This window comes from Abramis brama (genome assembly GCF_963993115.1).
Source record: "Abramis brama genome assembly, chromosome: 20".
NCBI classification, from domain to species: Eukaryota; Metazoa; Chordata; class Actinopteri; order Cypriniformes; family Leuciscidae; genus Abramis; species Abramis brama.
In genome coordinates, this window is record NC_139982.1 from 34,310,930 (window position 1) to 34,331,529 (window position 20,600).

At 38.4% G+C, this 20,600-nt stretch overlaps 1 protein-coding gene across 1 annotated transcript; it reads right to left on the reverse strand.

Annotated features, from left to right (window-relative positions):
* Positions 1-9,023: 9,023 nt before the first annotated feature.
* LOC311070839 (uncharacterized protein) lies at positions 9,024-13,426 on the reverse strand. Its single transcript, XM_084094911.1, has 6 exons — positions 12,704-13,426; positions 12,344-12,445; positions 12,209-12,262; positions 11,862-11,978; positions 11,683-11,787; positions 9,024-10,801 (listed from the first exon to the last, which is right to left on the reverse strand). The coding sequence occupies exons 1-6, from the start codon at positions 12,837-12,839 to the stop codon at positions 10,608-10,610; spliced, it is 708 nt and encodes a 235-aa protein (XP_083951037.1). The 5' UTR covers positions 12,840-13,426; the 3' UTR covers positions 9,024-10,607.
* Positions 13,427-20,600: the final 7,174 nt, after the last annotated feature.

Genomic DNA, 20,600 nt, shown 5'->3' on the forward strand with positions numbered 1-20,600 from the left:
TATATATATATATATATATATATATATATATATATTTATTAAAACTTAACTGCTACATTTTCACAAAGTCAACATTCACATGTCATTTGAATTTCATACAGACATTTTTAAACAATTTTATATCTTGGATTTACAAAAAAGTTTTCTTTGTAGGAAATCATGTGAAGAGGTTTCATCAGCAGCATTGCTCACATTAATCACTGTGTATTGATTTGTTCTTTGAACTGCGTAAGCATACGAGTGTGGGTGAAAGAACATTTGTGATAGAACTCTAAGAAAAACTAAAACAATTTCTTTTCCACATTGTGGAACTGTGTGTAAAACTTCACCAAAGAGACGCTCTTCTCTTAAGTCACAGTTTAAAGCAAGTACACAACCAGTCTGAAGAGTCTGACTGAACACACCAGCAGAGTGAGAAACATGAACAGTGCTACTGTTGTAATCCACTGCTGCTTCAGTGTATACGTAATGAGTGATTATAATCAAGGTATTAATCAATATTTTTCCTTCTAAATATCAAATGAGTTGAATGACTTCTCTGGAGATTTTACATTATTATAGAAGTCCCCAGTGTGATTACTGAAATGTTCTTTTCATGTATTCTTTTTAATGTCAGTATCTGATATCTGAATACAGTAACAGTGCTTGCCTATTTATCCCGGCTTCCAGAAATGAAATAGGGACTTGTTTTGTGTTTGAGAAAGGTCTTTAACGTGTTAAAACATATAGGAGTCATTGAAGTCTATAGTTTAGGGGACCATTTCTCAGTTAAAGCCTATATTTTCCATTTAGACTAAAGTGTCCTATCCTGAGAGAAAGAACTTGTTATCTTGATGTTTTGAGATGAGACTCCTGTTTATAGTTAGAGCCTGGCCAAATCCAGCCTTGGAAAAGCTGTGTGTCGGTGTGTGTGTGTGTGTGTGTGTCAGTGTGTGTGTGTTAGTCTTCTTGCTTACAGGTTAAGGAACCACTGGCATTATTGGAGATTGACTGAGTTGTTGTTCGGGACATGCTGGCACCCAGCCACCCAAATCTGTGACCTGGAAGGTCAAGACGTGCCTGACTTCAGGGTCCGAGTGTCAGCAGCATAATCTATGGAGATATGCTTCAGTCTATCTGCATATGTGTGGAAAATTACTATGTTTATCTATTTCTTAGCCAATGAGAATCATTCAACCTGTAAGCAATGCCGTAGCTTAGACCTGGAAATGGTATAACTGCTGAGATCTGTGTAACTGTAAGCGGGGCGGCCTACGAACTCCTGTGTGAGTCTTGAAGCTGAACTTCTGCTGATGAAACTGCTAACTATCTTAAGTAAAACTTTTCTTCAATTTATTATAATTCTGATTTCGGGTCTTCTTTCAAACATCTGGTCTTGGGTCCTAAACTACCCATAACACTCTCATGTTTTCAACAAACAGAACACTTTTTTCCAAAGATCCATGACTGGAAAGACATTTGGGACAGTAATTTTTTCTGTTAATGAACTTCCCAGTTTCCAATGAAATATACTCTGAACCTGACTCTTGTAGGCTAATGTCTTACTTATATTTACAAAATTACATACAACTTGTGCTTGTCTTTTTAGAGGACCATGCATCATTCGCCAATAATGAGTCATAAAATTATGCTTTGGTATTAGTGATTTGTTGGGATATAGAGTCTTAAATTATGGAGATCAATAACTAGCTGCTTTAAAGATACAGCTAATCCTTTGGTTACAACTGGTGCAAAAATTATACTACAAATTTCTTTAAGGAGAAGGAACAATTTCCAGTGACTATCACCTTCACTTACAAAATTTCCAATAAGGAAAGGCAAATAAAGGATGAGCCGCCACATTCGACTGGCATTTTGCTTAAAGGGTACATAACATGCACAGTTTCACCTAATCTCATGTTAATCTTGAGTACCTATAGAGTAGTAGTGCATCCTTAATATCTCCAAAAAGTGTTTAGTTTTATTATATTTATAAAAGAAAAATACAGCTTTCCGATTCTCTCCGGAAAAAGCCGAGGTCCTGGAGGCGGAGCTATAGAGTCAAGCGGTAGTGCTTGATTTCCAGTAAAAGACAGAAATCTGATCCAGTTGTACTTACATGACTGGGGTCTTTTATCACTGGGACCGCTCCACGTTTTAATAGCAAACGATTTGCAAATCCAGCGTCGAGGCCTTGTTAATAAAACATTTGTCACTGAAATGACCAGAACACACAACCGCACTTCCTACACTCCGTTGCTGCCCCGGAAAAACAAACTGCATCCACTGTTCCTGTAACACTGGGTTCTTTGGAAAGCTGAACACGGTAAGCTTTCCCTCACATCCAAATACACACTTTTTTGGAGACATTCTTGAACAAATCCTATGCAGCGCGGGCGCCGATGATTTCCTGTTGAAGCGCGTTGATGTGCGCGGTCTCGCTCTCCTCTGGTCGACGTGTGCGCGGGCGCGCTTTTCCGAGAGAAATGCTCATATAAGGAGTTCCACTCTCATCTACATCATTAGATCCAAGATCGAAAAAAAAACAGCCGAAACTTGTACCAACCCGGAAGTAAGATTTTCGGCACAGAAATTCTCCGTTATTCGTCCAAAATATTTTTTTTAAACTTTGCCCATGTTTAGCATGAGAATCCATCTCTTTAACACTGTAAACAACTCTGAATACATGAAACACTATTGTACCCCCCCTTTAACGGGGTTCTCTGATGTTCTTAAATTATGAACGGCACTAGGCTTGTTTTTCTCGTTTGTCACATCATAGTCAAAGCTAATCATTCGGTCCTTCAACTGATCTAAAGTGAAAAGTTTTTGCTCATAGATGAAATGTTGTAACATTAGTTTGATCTCGAGTGGAGCCACTCCCTCTAAAATGTCATGCATAATGTCAACACAGACATTATCGGTAATATGAAAGTACTCTAGAGAGTATAAAGCTTTTATGCCTGTTAAACTAGGATTTTTAAGCATGACATGTTCATTGTAATTAACTTCATTGCGCAACTCCAAACAATCGTCATCAAATATACTGTACCCTGCATCTCATGTGTGTCAATCAGACAGAAATAACAGGGTTTGTTGGCTGTGAAACTCTCCAAATATCCTCCAAGTGAATGGCAGGCCAGATTATCAGCAGTAAATAAGCATACTGTGCCAAATAACACTGAACTATGGACATTTATCTGAACTTCCAGCCCTCTGGTTTCAAGAAATGTAATATCATCCAACAATGGCTCAAATATTTTGTTGAAACCATAAACTTCTTTGTCAATGGAATTAAAAAGCAAACACAGGAGGATGTCTTCAAGAGACGAGTTAAATCTAGCAGGTAAATCCCTCAAACAAGACTAAACTGCTCCCATTTTGTGAACTTTGGTTTTAGAGCCTAAAGGATTTGTTGTTTCAAAATCATCAAAATAAAGTTGAATTTGTAAAGCTTGAGGAAATCTCCTGTACAATTTGTGATTTTTTAAAATGTGAGCCATCACAGTAGTCACGCACTTTACCATCATTTTCGGTTGAATCCACAAAGAGCTTTTGCATTTGTTCATTGTCAAAAAGAAACTTCAGGGTATCAATAATAGAGATGTGTTGACATGTATCTGCTATTAACACTTGAGTTAGTTTACCTTGCTTTCTTGCAGTGTCACCTCTGTTTCCAAGGAAGATTTCTGCTGGCTTGATGAAAGAGTGGCTTTCAGCGAAATACTTGGTCATTTTGTAGGGGGTATCAACTTCCTCAAACATATTTCATCCTCTTTCAAAATCTTTCATCGAAGTCTGCAATTCATCATTGGGTCTAGAGTAACGATTAAGCAGAGATGTGGTTCTCTCTTGCACACAGTCCAGGGTTTCACAGAGTCGTTCTTCTGTACATGTGATGCTTCTTTGCACGTCGCTCAGGGTATTTGAAGAGGAGAACATTTTTGCAACAAATGCACAGCTTTGGTAGTCAGAATTTTCAAAGAAATTGAAGACGGATGTGAGTTGGACAGGATATTCTACATTGCAAACCCAATACATTTTGAACAGCTTGTCGATGGCACACGTCAGACTGTTATCCTCAAGTGGAATAGTGACTTTGTCATTCTCGGCCACAATGATGTATTGCACTGTAGATCTTGGGGCTCCTAAGCAGACAATGTGGGGTTGATGGCTTTCCACCATTGTCTGGGAATTATCCAGGAGGCTGGAGATGCTGGTTCCAGCCTGAAAAAATAAAAGTACATTTTATAAAATCCATTTTTTGCAACAGGAATACCGCAAAAAGAGTAGCAAAAGTCAGAGCGCTAGGGTTTGAACTCGTACGGCCAGATCTGAGAGGTTGTAACTTGACATTGTGCCGCGAAACTGAATTGAAGTGCAAAAGTAAATGTGGTAAACATTTGTGTATGTAATTTTCTTTGTGTGAATGTCATTTTACACATTTGTGACTATTAATCTACAACTTCCAATTCAAAACACGGATGTTTTGATCATTGCCTGTGTGTGCAAATTGAAAGATTCAGCTTTTCACATCAGAGCTGTGAGTGTAAATTTCAACTTACAAATACGAGTGTTAAAATGACAAGTTCTCACACTCAGATTTTCAACCTCTCGAGTTAAACTACTGATTTAACTCCATAGTTTTGGATCTCTGCTTTTAATTTGAGAATGTACATTCAAAATAAAACATCCAGCATGATAGAGTAAACAGTCACTACCGTGAGCAGCAAAACAGCCTCCCCTGGGTCCTAATGCCCATTCACTAATAAATAAAATGAAAATACACAAATAACCTTAAGACACTTGGCCAAAATTAGTTTAAAAATATCTGCAAAAATCTAATATCATGCATACCTAAACAACAAAACAAAATTAAAACAGTATAGTTTTATGCAAATCAGAGTCATATGATTTAATAACATCACAAAGTGCTTGTACAGAAAACTGACAAACAAAAATAAAGCTAACATAAAAGGACAATTAAGTTGTTTAGCGGCTTTATGTCCAAGATATAAGCCAGGGCTGACTTTGTACTGCATTCGGCCCAGCCTGTGCTCCTTCCTGTAATTGTCATAATAATTGTTTGAAGAGCTCTGTAATATGAATCTGCAGTATGATAGAAAAACACAAAATATAATGACATTTTTCATGGCTGGTATAATGGCTGACTTTAAACTCTTTGAACTACTAAAACTGATGGTGTCCACTGAAAGAAAAACAACATTTTGACAGAACGAGCAAAGTAGCCTACCTTCAGTCTCATTATCAGCTGGCATGACCTGAGGATTTTTCACTGTGTTCATTCTTCAATTAACACATCCTTTTTGAGATGGAGACGCACTCGATTGTCGAAGTCAATCAAATTGTTACCGTTACCTTGATAAATCATGTTATTATTTCAGGGCATTTAACAAAACATCAATGCATTCTGTTGTTTAATGAAAGAGAGGCGACAGATAGCAGTGAAAGTGGTAACGTTACCACTGTGTCGAACTCGTTAACGAGCTGCAGCGTTTTAGACATCATGCCATTTGCAACAAATCAAACAAAGAAAAACAAAACTCGTTAGAAATGAGTTCTCTCTAGAAAGGGACAAACCTACCAAAGTCTATGAGGAGAAATAATCATTTGTGAAGCACTAACGTTAACTATCAGATGCGGTTGTCCAACACTGTCGCGTCTGCGGAAAACAGCCGTACACAGTAGAGGTCGCTAACTGAAGGCACATTTGACTGTCTAAAAAAAATAACAATAATAAAATACATTTGACAATTTATATTTGACAATTTCTAATAAAAAATGAATCGAAATACCGTGTGCATCCTAGTCATCCATCGATGGAAAAAGAGGTGCGAAAGTTGCTTCTTGAGGCGCGGAGTGACGTTGCATCAATGTGATGATAGTTAACACATATTGTGTTGGACACACTGTTGTTTCTCTCTCTCTCTTTCTTTTTACACATGATCAACTTAAAATGACACAAAATGTGTTAAAATAGCCATAACACAAAAAATGTGTTATTAATTATGAGTGTGGAGTGTGGTAGTTCGTCTCATTGAATTCATTCACTTCAGCATGTCTGATCAGATCTGATCTTGTTGTTTTCTCAGATATTGAAAACCGTTCTGCTGTATCATATTTTTGTGATGTTTTATGGTGCGTAATTTTAAACACAAATTTTTTTACCTTATTTTAATTATTCTCAGGTTAGGTAAAGTAAGTCAAATCTGTCCTAAATAATAAGCATTTTAATTTCCATATATTTAGATCACAGAAGAATTCTCCGTGCTCAGTTCAGCTCAATCTTTTGTAAAACAGAGACTTATGGCAGAAGAGCTTCTTAATTTTAATTATATATATTTTTTTGTTAAATACAGGTGAACTAGTTTACATAAAAGATACAAATAAAAGTAAATCAAAACCAAATAATTTACCAGCTTTTCTCTTTATGAGACGCAATGGCATCAAACACCGGAGACGTCCTGGTGAATCAGCGTCTGATGGACATAATCTCTCCAGCTCTTTTAAAGTCCATCAACTTTCTGCCATCTTCAGTAATCTCCTCCTGGAAACTCTCTATAACTGGTTCATTAAAGCCTTTGCCTCTTCGTCCTCCTTCTTCTGGACCTTTTCTTCATCGCTGTATCTTCTGTGTCTCGTCCGCAACACGTCGACGGTAATGATTGCATTCTCCTTCTTTCTTTGGCAAAGCTCTTTCTAATACATTTTCAATTTCTCTCTACTCTGCCATTTGCTTAATAAATGCTTACAACATTCAGTGTGGTGTTTTTCTTTATAAACCATTTTCTCAATAAATGATTTTACAACAACAACCATTATAGTTGACTCCAATACATAATTGCTTCATACACAAAAAGGCATATTTATAATAGAAAAATGTGTGTTCTGACACCGTTCATGCCGGAGGCGTTCCCCTAGTGTCTCGTTCCCCTTCTCAGGGAACCGTGATTACATTCGTAACCCGAGACGTTTCTCTTACATACCTGTCTTCATGTGTTGATTCGCGCTCTCCAGTGACGACACCAGCTGATTAAATATGTAGAGCACTGAGAAGACGACTAATAGCGCGCAGACGAACAACATATGAAGATACCTCTGTGTTTTCTAACTAAAAGAGCAGCCATGGAGATGTAAATCAGGCGTGCTCATGAATATTAATGAGGTGCTTCGAAAACTTCCTGGAGCCTTCAGTCACGTGACCACGTTTTGTCCAGTAAAGGGTTGAGGAGCCGACCAATAAAAAGTTCCCAGCATGCTCCTCTCATGAATATGATTAAATACTCGCTGATTCTGCAATATATGGTCATATCTACACACTACTATCATTACATATAGAGAAACTAACTTATATCACTGATGACAATATGCAGCAAATGTTAAAAGAAAAGCAGAGACTTTAGTTTGTAACCAGCGCACAGAAAGCCTGTAGCTTGAATAGGAACAAATCAATGTACTATCATTCACTGATCCATCTGGTTTTGACACTATGATGATTGGTCTGATCACGCGTGTGCGTGAAATGTGCAGCCACTGTTACGACTGAACACATTGACCTTCTGATCCACAGAGCCAGATATTACAGAGGACATGATACAATGGTTGGATTACATTAGCATGATAAATGAAAGTTCAAAATATAATTCTCATAGTTAAATTCATTTGGTATGGATGATTGTAAACTCAGGCAATGGGAGAAAAGAAGTTTAATGATACTTTGAATCAATTGAATCACTTGTTTCATGAACTGATTCAGTGATTCTCAGCGCCACTCTGGCGACTCCTGCTGGTCAGAACTGTGTAATTACAAGCAGAAACACACATGAAAACACCTTTTACACACACACACTGCTAATGTTTAATTGAAGCTTTAATCAATTTAATGCATTTAACTTTTTCTAGCTTTATAATATTTGTTATTGTATTAAATTGTAGGGTTTGTTTCGTTCGTTTTATAGACAGCTTGATTAAACAGAACAATAAGAGACTTTTAAATACAACTCTTTCTTTTTATTATATAAATCTGTCACAAAATGTGTAACATTTTTACACACATCAATCATTGGTGAGCTATATGCTTAAAGGGATAGTTCACTTTGAAATTAAATTTTGGTATGTTTTAGCTTACCTCAAGGGCATCCAAGATGTAGGTGTCTTTGTTTCCGCAGTAGTTTCAATTTTGATATTTTTAGGTCAAACCGTTCTTGTCTGTCAGTCGTATAATGCAGGTCTATGGTTACTGTCTCAAAGAGCATGCACAGAGTCCAAATTAAAACAATTCCCCATCGTAAGTACACATTGATGGCCTAAGACACGAAACGAGCGGTTTGTGTGAGAAAACGAACAGTATTTATAACAGTATTTCGTTTTCTCACACAAACCGCTCGTTTCGTGTCTTAGGCCATCAATGTGTACTTACGATGGGGAATTGTTTAATTTGGACGATGGGGAATTGTTTTAATTTGGACGATGGGGAATTGTTTTAATTTGGACTCTGTGCATGCTCTTTCGTGACCATAGACCTGCATTAAATGACTGACAGACAAGAACAGTTTGACCTAAAAATATCAAAATTGAAACTACTGCGGAAAAAAAGACACCTACATCTTGGATGCCCTTGAGGTAAGCTAAAACATACCAAAATTTAATTTCAAAGTGAACTATCCCTTTAATGTATATTTGAAGTAATGAGTTTAGGATAGAGGCAGCAGAGCCAGGGGTTGTTCTGTAGGCAAACGCCAGAGACTTGAATTTGATGCGAGCGGCAACTGGCAACCAGTGCAATTCTGTGAGTATTCAGTATTAAGGTTAATAATAATAAAGCTCATTTATGTCACTTTTTGTCAACAAACTGTGGCTTCAAACCTTTCATCACAAACAAAACCTATGCACTTTTCCACTGTTAATGCTCATAAGAAGAGAAATGTCAATCATACAGCATCATAGAGAGCATGTTATTACACTATATGTGTTCATCAGAGAAATGTCATGTTGAAGGAGGAATGAAAGCTGAGAGACACAAGCAGAAGCTCAGCATTCACTTTACTCAACTATATCGTCTTCTTCCACACAGCTCTTACATCAGTTGAACATGTGAACACATCAGCGCCACCTAGTGGACATGAGTATTATAGCAATGCACTGGAGAGAGAACACAACAAGCAAGTTCAACAATAACACAATTATGAAGAATAAAACAACAGTACAAATGCAAACAAACCAGCATTCAGTAAATCACATGTGCAGTAAAGCATATGATGATAATGGCCTGATTTTGAGACTATTTCTAATGTTTTGAGAACATCATAAAAAACAGATAACATTGAACGAACGGTCTGTTAATGTTACTGGAAGAACGTTTGTTCATAACTTTGAGAGAAACGTGTTTGCTGGGTATAAAACACTGGTTAAAACTTTGAGCATATAACTGACACTGGTCTGGTGCTCCTGTGGGGTTTAATCGTGTAAGATATACAAAATGGATAACAATATATTATTTATAAAATAATATAGTCAAGTAATATAGACTATATAGACTAATATAGTTTAGTTGAAGCACGTCTTCCTAATATAAAAGCAGTTCAATAGAGAAAACAAGAATTCTGTCACTTTTAAGACTATGGCCCTATCTTACACCCGGCACAATGCAGCGCCTCACGAGACCAAGTGTTTTCTGCTAGTTTCAGTCCGAAGCAGTTTTCATTCTCACTTCCTGCGCCACGTTGTTTAAAGGAACACGCCACCGTTTAAATAGGGCTTATTCACCGTCTCCCCACATTTAGATACTGTAGGTGGGCAATGCATTTTTGTCTCAGTGCATTGTCTTAGTCTGGGTGCAGAGATATCACGCAACACCTTAATACTAATACCAGCTAATATTCACGCCGGTATGTTGATGGAAGTTGTGGGATTTCAGGTGTTGCGTGATATCTCTGCGCCCCAGTAGCAGTGCTTCGCCTGTGCTTCACCCCAATATCTCAAGTCAATATCTGCCTAGGAAATCGCCTAGTCTTAATCTGCATTGCTATTTGTAGTCGTTGTGAATACGCAGGCCACAAGAAGTAATTAGGTTGTTTTTTTTGGATCACTTTTACTCACGACATGCTATCCGGCAACAAAGGATTCCATTCATTATGCTAAGCTAAGCTAGCGGCGGCGCTGCCAGACTAAGACAATGCATTCACTGAGACAAAAATAGCAAATGCATTTGCGCCCATTTGTTCGTCCATGGTCGTGCTGGTGCGAGCGCAACTGGCATTTAAAGGGAATGGGAGACGACACTCTTATTGGTTTAATGCATGTAAATCTCAAAACACACCCATTACTCATGAGAATAGGGACGACCCTTTTAGGCCAGCGCCGGGAGCACCGACCATTTCTCCCAATTTACTACCATAACATTCACTATCATATTCTCTTCTGATGTCGGCCTCTGACAGTGAAATATGTCAGTGAGTGTATGATGGAGCTCATATGATCAACAGTAAACACTCACACTGACCTGATATAAACACACATATGATTGATCTGATGATTATGTGAGGCTGAACTACAATACACAACATTATTCAGCATTATTCAGCATTATTCAGCATTATTCACTGAGTTCACTGAGGCTGATTCATGTCAAGTAATAAATTATCCATAGACTGGGACCTGGGAATTACTTTATCTTCATCTTCAGGAGGAGGATGTCTTGTTTTGGATCTTATTCGTCTGACAAGCCGTGAATAATCATCTCCTGTGTGAGGCGTGGAGCAGAACAAAACATCTTCATCTTTATGTGACCCATCTAGTGGACCTGTGTGAGATGATGTGGAGCAGAACAACAAAACATCCGTCAGAAACTGAATAATATCGTGTCGTGAATCTGTCAGTCTGTACCTTTAACTTTAATTGTATGAAGTATCAATAATTCAACATGTTTTACACTCATAATAATAAAGTTTACATGTATATTATGTAGAGGATATGTGGGATAATTGTTCATTTCTGTCCATTGTTGTATAGACACAAACTGTGAAGTTTTCATCACAAACTAAACTTGTGCACTTTTCCACTGTTAATGCTCATAAGAAGAGAAATGTCAATCATACAGCATCATAGAGAGCATGTTATTACACTATATGTGTTCATCAGTCAGAGAAACTCAACAATAACACAATTATGAAGAATAAAACAAAAAGTGCAATATGATTTTGAGAAGTCACCATAAAAACTCAGTTCATCAAAGAAATGCACTAAGAATGTTTTACTTGCGTTCCCATTAAGATATGAAACATTAAAAACATTAAGAGAACGTTCAATATTATCGTTCTTCAAACATTATGGGAACGTTACTTATGAATATTGAATATTCTGAAACAAGTAGCAAAAATAAAATAAAAAAACGTTAGATGAACATCCACCTGAAACGTTTCAGAATAAAAGCTCCATTAATGATGTATAAATAATATTTAGTGCTGATGTTCTGAGGACATTATTTAACACCAGATAACTCTGAACAAATGTGTAATGTGATTTAAATAATGACAGAAAATATTACAAACTGTGAGACGATGTGGAGATTATGATTGTTTGCCTCAGATCTGTCTATCAGTGCCTTTATAAATGCGTGTAATGCAAAACCACTGATGGAGAAAACAAGCATTTGTGGACTTTACACTCAGAAGAGAAACTGACCTGCATCAAAACTAAACAGAAAATCCACTGTGGGGCTCAAAAGAGGAACAAGAAGTGAACCTGACTCTTCCCATTCAGAGCTACTCAAGGATGACTGTGAGAAGGCTGAAATGAAAAGCTCAGTTAGTTTAAGATTATGAATAAATGCTTTAATAATTTCATATATATGTAATGCATACGTCCACTGGATGCTGTCTCTGCTGCTGTAACTTCATCCTCATGTTTAATGCCGAAACCCAGTGTGTGATCATCCTCCAGTGGCTTCAGATCAGAGTTGTCAAGTTTAGAGTTTTTAACTGTGAAGAAACAGCGAACACAATAATCAAAAGTATTTTACACTCATCATAATAAAGTTTCAAGTTATATTGCCACAAAATGAAGCACAAAACTAATAAAAAAGAAAAATAAATGTCAACAAACAAAAGGCCTGATGTGTGTAAACGCTGTAAACATGTTATTATAAAAATGTTAGTAATGCAAAACCACTGATAGAGAAAACAAGCATTTGTGGGATTGTGAAACTGACCTGTCGACTCGTGAACAGGAGAAGAGTCTCTCGGGCGTTTCTCTCTAACGGAGACTGAAGTGAAAAGGTCTGTTAGTGTAAGACTATAAATAAATGCTTTTAATAATGTCAAATACTAGTGTAAATAATGCATACTTCTACGGTGCACTGCGATAATATGATCCTCATGTTTAATGCCGTAGAAACCCAGTGTGTGATCATCCTCCAGTGTGTTGAAGCGGTAGCAAAGAATAGTGTCTAGAAACATGAGGAACAGAGAACACACACACACACACACACACACATACACACATACACACACACAATATCAGAGAGCGATGTTTTCCTTATTTATTTGTGCTTTCTGAATTATGTTATTTATTTGCTAACGTCTCAATCTCAGGCTTCCCAATTTATAGGAGTCTACATCTGAATGCAGATCTTTCTGTGTTAACATCACAATCTCCTTCACATATGTTAGCTAATGTACACAGAAGACTGAAGTGTTGGACTTACGTTGGTGTTCAGGAATGAGTTTTCTCTTTAACTCCTGCACTGTGGTGTTCCTGAACTCCTCTTCTGAATTCGCCACAGAAACTCTTGTTCCCAGGTGTCCGTTGACCAAATGTGTAAAGTAGATCTGGAAACTCATGTTGAATGTGCTCGAACTTTAACTATATTCCCTCAGGATCTAGTAATAACTGAACTGATGCACACAGTGATGATAGTTTCACTTCCTCCGTTTAAACTCGCCGGTGTGTGTGTGTGTGTGTGTGTGTGTGTGTGTGTGTGAGTGTGAGAGTGTCCAAACCCTCTTGTCTTTGAAGTGCTTTATTCTTGCACACACAGACATCAGAGTTTTGACATCAGATGCTCCTCCACAGATATTCTACTGACTATAAGGAACTTGGCAACTACAAGTCAACTTATTCTCCTAACCTGAACCCTAACACCTAACCCTAACCAGGGATGTAGTGGAGGCTAAACGCACGAAAACGCCGTTTGCGCACCTCCCAAAATTCGGAAATAGCATTTACCCACCTCCAATATGCGTTTATCCACCGCTAATTTGCGTTTATCCACCGTTATTCAGTAGACCTTCAGTAGTTTATCCAAGTTATTTGAGCGGACTTTGCTTTTCCAGTGCGTGATCGCCGATCGGTACATGATTCGAGCATTTGGGCCGTTAACAACAGAACTGAGCAGAGAGCGCCGACACACACACACACACACACACACACACACACACACACACGGAACAAAGAGAACGGCGCACACACGGAGCGGAAAAGTTTCCTTCTGTTACGACAGCAATCTGAGGGGCCGCACAGATACACCGATGCACAAGCAGTTAATGGGGGATCACAAGACCATTGTCCACCTGAGTAGCCTCTGTAAGCTTAAATTGTGTGATTTAATTAAAGTTGACAAGATGGCGCCTGTGATTCATTCGGCATGCCGTCGGTCTCTGTTTGTCTTTTATGTTTTAGTCCTGTTTTTGGCATTATTGGTACAGCGAGTCAGCTCTCTCCAAGTGTATGAGCGTGATTTTCTACTATGTCTTCGAGAGTCGGCGGTGGAAGCTTACAGAGGCTACTCAGGTGGACAATGGCCTTGTGATCCCCCATTAACTGCTTGTGCATCGGTGTATCTGTGCGGCCTCTCAGATTGCTGTCGTAACAGAAGGAAACGAAATAGGAGACGCGGCAAGCGCGGGGGTGTGGTGGTTGTAACAGTCTCCCTATCCACTCCTAGTGAGACATGCTACAAGATCATTTTGAGGGAGGGACTCACAGACCAAACCCTTTTTTAAATATATCCAAAGATAATTGTAGTTGCAGAAACTTGATGGCGTGTCTAATTAAAACACGGGGCAAATACCAGTCCTTTGCTCTCTTTTATTTTAAGTTCAGGATGATTAAGTCTTGAGTAACTCACATGACATGAAGTTCATGGATTCACATGATGTAAATGGACAGGTGTTAATGGATGGACAGGATGAACTGGATGGTCTTAAGTCACTACAATACAATACAATAAAGGAAATCAAACTCATATAGTTCATCAGTAAACATATCAAATAATAAATCCCAATAATGATTAAATATCCAATCCAATCAATTCAAATAAACAAACTCAAACAATACAATTGGCAAAACAAACTTGCTTAACACATCCTAAGGAAAGGACTCAAAGAACATGGTTGAGCTCATTCAAACACCCACACCTCGCCAGTGCAAGAGGAACAAAGGAAGGAAGTGAGGTCTACTTATAGACCTTGACCAGGGGGTGTATGGGTAATGTAGTGCACTAGATTTAGTAGTGTAGTTTGCTTGGAATTGTGGGATATGTAGTACAAATATATATATATATATATATATATATATATGGGAAAAAAGGTAAATAATTAAAGAAAAGGGCCAAATTCACAACATATGGGTCTCCCCCCGTCAGGTGTGTGTGTGTCCTGGGGCCTGTACCATGAAGCCGGATTAGGTGGCTAGCCAGCTATGTTTCAGCTTAGTTTCCGCCAACCCTGGGTTTTAGGTACTATGAAAGTAGCTCGGCTTTAATCGGTGTTCGTTACCATGGTATCTTACGCTGCACGGCTAACCTGCTCTGGGGCAGGTTATGTTCTGGATTCAAGATCTCAGACCGAAGTTTGACCAATCAGCTGAGAGCAAAGAAACATTATAGGTGACGTAACTTATTCCCAGTGTCTGTTGCAATGACTTCACCTTTTCTTCCAAATCCGGTGGACATCTCAGCGCAAATTGTTTGACGAGCACTTCGTAGAGAAAGAGTTTTTAGCCAGACAAAATCCCCTTGCCTTAACTGATAGTTACTTGTATGAAAGATACAGATTTTCCGCGGAAGGAATGTCTTATCTTTGCGAACTTCTTGAGCCTCACATAAAGAATTTAACACGTCGAATTCATGCACTTACTGTACCGCAAATTGTATTGCGTAATGCGTTGCGTTTTTTTTTTATTGTGTGTGTGCAAGTGGTACATTCTTGCACGGCGGGTGACGCACAGAAGCTAGGGGAAAACATATGTTTGTCGAACCATTCGCAAGATGGTCCTCGCTCTGCAGGAGTACATGAAAAGCTTCATTAATAGTGTTCCCCGGACATTTATCGACCATGTCCATAAAAGAGGGCTTTTATAAAATTGCCGGTAATATATATTGATAGGGTGACATCACATGAACACTTTTTTTTTTCTCAAAAAGCAAATTTCACAAATGTACTATACAATATAATACATGTTAAGAATTATTTTGAATCTTTTTTATTATTCTTCTGATAATCTTATGATAGGATTCCCAAGTCATTGCAACATGTATGCAGTCTATTGCTCCAATCTCCACTGCTCTAGGGGAACATGAGGCAGATTATGTTAATAGGAAGTCCTATCACAGCCTTAATGTTCAGGTAGAGATGATGTGAATATGTGAGATGATTATTTTCTGTGAGATGAATCTTTAAATTAATAGTAACATTAACAGATATAACAATGATCTACTAAACATTTCATCTGCAGATGACTTGTGGTCATGAACATATGATCAAGTTTGGATGCCAAATGGCCTGGCTCCAGTGCTTGTCTTACAAATTTTCCTTGAGTCTGTGTTGTGTCAGCGCTTTGAGGAAAGCAAGTTAAATTTGGTACAGTACAAAACACTGTTAATTTGAACTGAGATAGAAAAACCTACACAATGACCCCCTATCATGACCCTCAGACAGGGCCACAGCACCGCTTCAGTGTGGCCCTCAGTAAAACCAGAGTGAAGATAGAGATGACCTTTGGCATCCTAAAGGCACATTTCAACTGTGTTCGGCGCTTCAGAGTCACCAGAGCGGGCATCACAGATAGTGGCTGTATGTGCCATTCTGCACAATATAGCCACCAGTAGAAAGAGCGAGAAACAACACAAAACCAGCTTCTCCCCGATGAAACTGACCCGATCACACTTGACCACCCAGCTGGTGCAGATGTAGATGCAATCACCATACAATATTACACTTAATAAAAGCACATTGAAACTGCAGATATGTCTCAAACTGTTTTATTGGTTTTGTGGGATGGGAGAGAGAAAGAGAGCAAGATAAAGTTGCATTAATAAATATTCATACTAAAGTGTTACTTGGTTAAATAAGATATAGATAGAGATAGATATATATATATATATATATATATATATATATATATATATATATAGATCAGTTTTATCCAGCTGTTTGATTTTGTTTGGAGCCTCCTCAGCTCACAGTCAGCTCCTTTAGTGTGCAGTCTAGTTCAAGTCTCCTTTAGTGTGCAGTCTAGCTTGAGACTCTTTTAGTGTGCAGTCTAGTTCAAGACTCCTTTAGTGTGCAGTCTAGTTCAAGACTCCTTTTGTACAGGGCCCTGACTGAGTCTGTTTCCACCTGAAACATAATTCCACCACAAACATGATCATTACAAGTTTTCTGGAGGCTCATCAAAATCACAAAAAGTTCCTTGACTTCCTACAAACACAGGACTGACTGTAATTTATGTCAAGGGTTTTAAATCCTTACACATTTCTTCTGAAGCCCATTGAGGTAGAGGCCTCAGTTTCTGGGTCAGGTTGTGAAAAATCCTACAAAAGAGATGTGTAAGGGCCAGTCCCTTTTTTATGCCACACATTCAAATGTTTGCATAATAAAAAGCCCAGTGCATTCACATCAGCAACTGTCTGAGAACACACAGACAGAGTGTCTTCATCATTTGCTTCACCCTAATAAATAAAAGTAGGCCACTGTAAAGCATAACTGTTGTAAAGCAGGTTATGTTTGGTGTTCTGTCTGCTGCATACTGACCTCTGTGTGGGAGACTGTGTCTGTGTGTCTGTGTCTGTGTGTGTGAATGTGTGCTAGCTTCAACAGGGACACTGTATTTCCCTGCAGAACATACAGTCAGCCATATTTAAAACTTAAAAAAAAAGTAGTAATGTATTGCACACGTACCCAGTGTTACTTGCTTAGAGGAGCCAGCACCAGGGTCAGATTGTACAGCACCTGTAATCCCATCCATAATCGGCCGTCCCTTATTGCCTACTCAGAGCCAACTCCTCCGCCAGTGTATTCTGGTTTTCTGAATTTAATTCTTTATTTCTGTTTGCTGCAAACAAGTGTGATAAAATGTTCACAAAAGTAATAAAAGGTTGTGGTAAATACTCTTTGAATTAACTCCTTGAAATAACCACTTTGAATTATATTTTTATATTTTGTCTTTATCTGCTGCCAAGAACATTTGGAGTTGGGGTTGCATCTAAAAATCTAAAAATCAATGAATGTTAATCTTTCTTAGTAGCCTACATACATGCACATTTTTTATATATTACAAAAATAGGCTATTGGCTATATTACACATATAGGCTACACATACATATATACATACATCATTTTACATAAATATAGAATGTATTTGTTTAACTTACACATTAACAATCAGCAATCTTTCTCCAACAGTCTTCTCTTGCTTTGGCAGCAGAGACCGTATTGTTTCGAGCTTGAAATACATATTTAAATTAATCGTAATTATGAATGATTATCTCTTGCTCCTCCGCGGAAAAATATATTGCTCTAGCTTTACCCGCGATTGGTTGTTCAGTGTCGACGTCACTCTTTTATGTGCACGCGCGCGTGGAGTAATCATAGCTTAAGGATCAAAGCCTGAGTTGACAGAGAAAGTTGATGAGCTGCATCATGGTACCAATAAAGCCTGATTGCATCGGTTTGGTTTTGTCAACTCAAAACTAATCCTGTAACCCCGAGTTTGTTAAGCTACCTTCATGGTACAGGCCCCAGGTCATATACTGGCTGGATATTCTTTATCCTCAGACATATTCCCTTGAAGGTATATTTAATACCAGGCCTGAGCTAAGCTGCCGATGTAGCCAGAGTTTCTGCCCTAGGACTAGAGTCTCGACGACCACTAGGACGGGGAACTATGACTCTGGATCAGTGGCGGAGTGGGCATTTGATCCCCATTAGTGTCCTAGAACACAGTGCGAGTTCCCATTGGAAAGGGAACATATCGGGTTACACTGTAATCATGGTTCCCTGAGAAAGGGAATGAGACACTGCGACTCGCTTCATGCTTCCGGCATTCCTGCCCACGACTCCTTCAGACACGGAAGAGAATGACGTGTTCTACAAGCACTGTATTTATACACGAATCCGATGAGCGTTCTGTGTAGGCTGCCATCTTGTGGCGACGCCATTACTGAGCTGTTACCGGTATGTAAACAAACCTCCGTGATAACGCACCCTCGATGACAGCTACAGCCAGGCAGAATGACTTGTTGGGTTGATGATGTTAGACAGTGGCCTCCAGTCACAGATGAAGGTACAAACGATCTTACAGATTATTTATGAAAATAGCTTGGCAATAACTATGCTAGCTAGGCTAGCTAACGAGGAAACTATAAAAAGATCTGTCCATTTGGCAACAATAAATAAATGAATAATATCAAATAAACGAATTCATGTTTTTCATTTGTGTCCATTATTTATCTCATTTTCACATTGTAAAAGGAAAGGGTAAGGTACAGCTAACCATGGAAAGAGGTCAATATAACAGCAGGAGAACAATTATGTCACATAATGTTACATTTAGCTCAGGAAAGCCATTTAATGACCATAGCATGTTAATTGAATAGAAAAAAATAGCTTAAGAGGAGATTTTGCTGAGCACTATATTACATATTTATTATATTTTTTACTTATGTCATTAAATAATTGTTATTATAACAAAAACTGCATTATATTTAATTTAATTTATTTTAAACCTTTAATAATACCAGCAGATTGGGCCCTCTATGTTTACAGCATTAGGTGAGATTATTTTTTTAAATAAAATTTAAAATAAACGTATCCAAATTAGTCAATATTGAATCAAAATCGGAATCAAATCACAAGAATGGTTGTCAAGCAATAATAAAAACTGTATCCTACCAGTAATTGTAGTCACTAAATGTTGTCAATAAACTTCATAAAATTCTATTTAGTTACCAAATGTTTTGACAATCCTCCCCCAAAATCTTGTTGATTCTCAGAGTGAGAGTCACAATCAAGCAAATCAAACATTAACAACAGACATAACAGTAATGTTACTAACGTTACTGCCCCAATGCGCCCCTTCTGTTGTTTTAAAGGTATTCAAGAGTATTTTCTCCTTCGCCTGGCATCCGATGATCAACAAAATGCCAACTACAGGTCACTGATAGAGGGTCAAAATTATCTGAGCTCCGGATGGGTTGGTCAAATAATGCACACTCTACCAGATGATAAACACATAGTTCTAAAAGGACCTGTCCGATTTTCACAGACCATTAACAACACTCATACTGTACAAATAACTCTGCAGAGGAAGAATGGGAAAGTTGTAGATGTGCACTGTGATTGCATGGCTAACAGAGGGAAGTGTTGCAGTCATACGGCAGGTCTACTTTACAAGCTGAAAGATGCTGTGTCTCGAGGCTTCACAGGTACAGCCTGCACGGACCAACTGTGTGCCTGGAACCAATCAACTTGGAGGAATGTGGTACCAGACACGATTGAGAACATTCAAGGGCCAGACCATGAGGGTATAAGTATGAAAGCTATCTCCATGGCATTTGAGACTGATGCAGAGGTCATACAACACTTCTCATCCCCTGAGTTGGCCGGCTTAGCCATGATACCTGGGAGCATTTTGCATCAGGTGCTGACTGCACACCCACAGAAAAAAGCAACCAATGAGCTACCCAGAGAGCATGAACAGTGTGCTGAACATAAATGTAACCTATGCAATGTAGTCTTTGAAAAATATGTAAAATGTGGGAAAGATCAGAGAGAGAAAATTGAAACAAAATCAAAAGGCCAGGATTGTCAATTTTGGCTGGACCAAAGAAAAGTTAGGATTACCAGCAGTGAGGCATCAGACGTGCCCAAAAAAGCAGACCCAAGCAACTGGGTCGAAAGAAAATTGAATGCTGTGTTTGCTGGATGCACAGCTACGAGATATGGTCAATCAGCTGAGCCTTTAGCTAGAAAATGGTTTGAAGGGATCACAGGGCAGACAGTTGAGACCACAGGTCTTATTGTACACGAGAAGGAAAACTGGCTTGGTGCCAGTCTAGATGGAGTAGTTGACAAAGATACCATCCTTGAGATTAAGTGTCCTACACCAAAGAAACTTGAGGCACATGATGGCAGTCTGCAAAAAATGATTGAATCAAACACATATGATGTGAAATATGTCAACGGAATGTATGGCCTTAGGGAAACTGCGTCAGGATTAGGCTACTACTACCAGATTCAGGTAGCAATGTATTGTGCAAACAAAAAAAAATGCAAGTTCCTGGTATGGACCCCAAATGAACAGATTATCCTAGATGTACCATA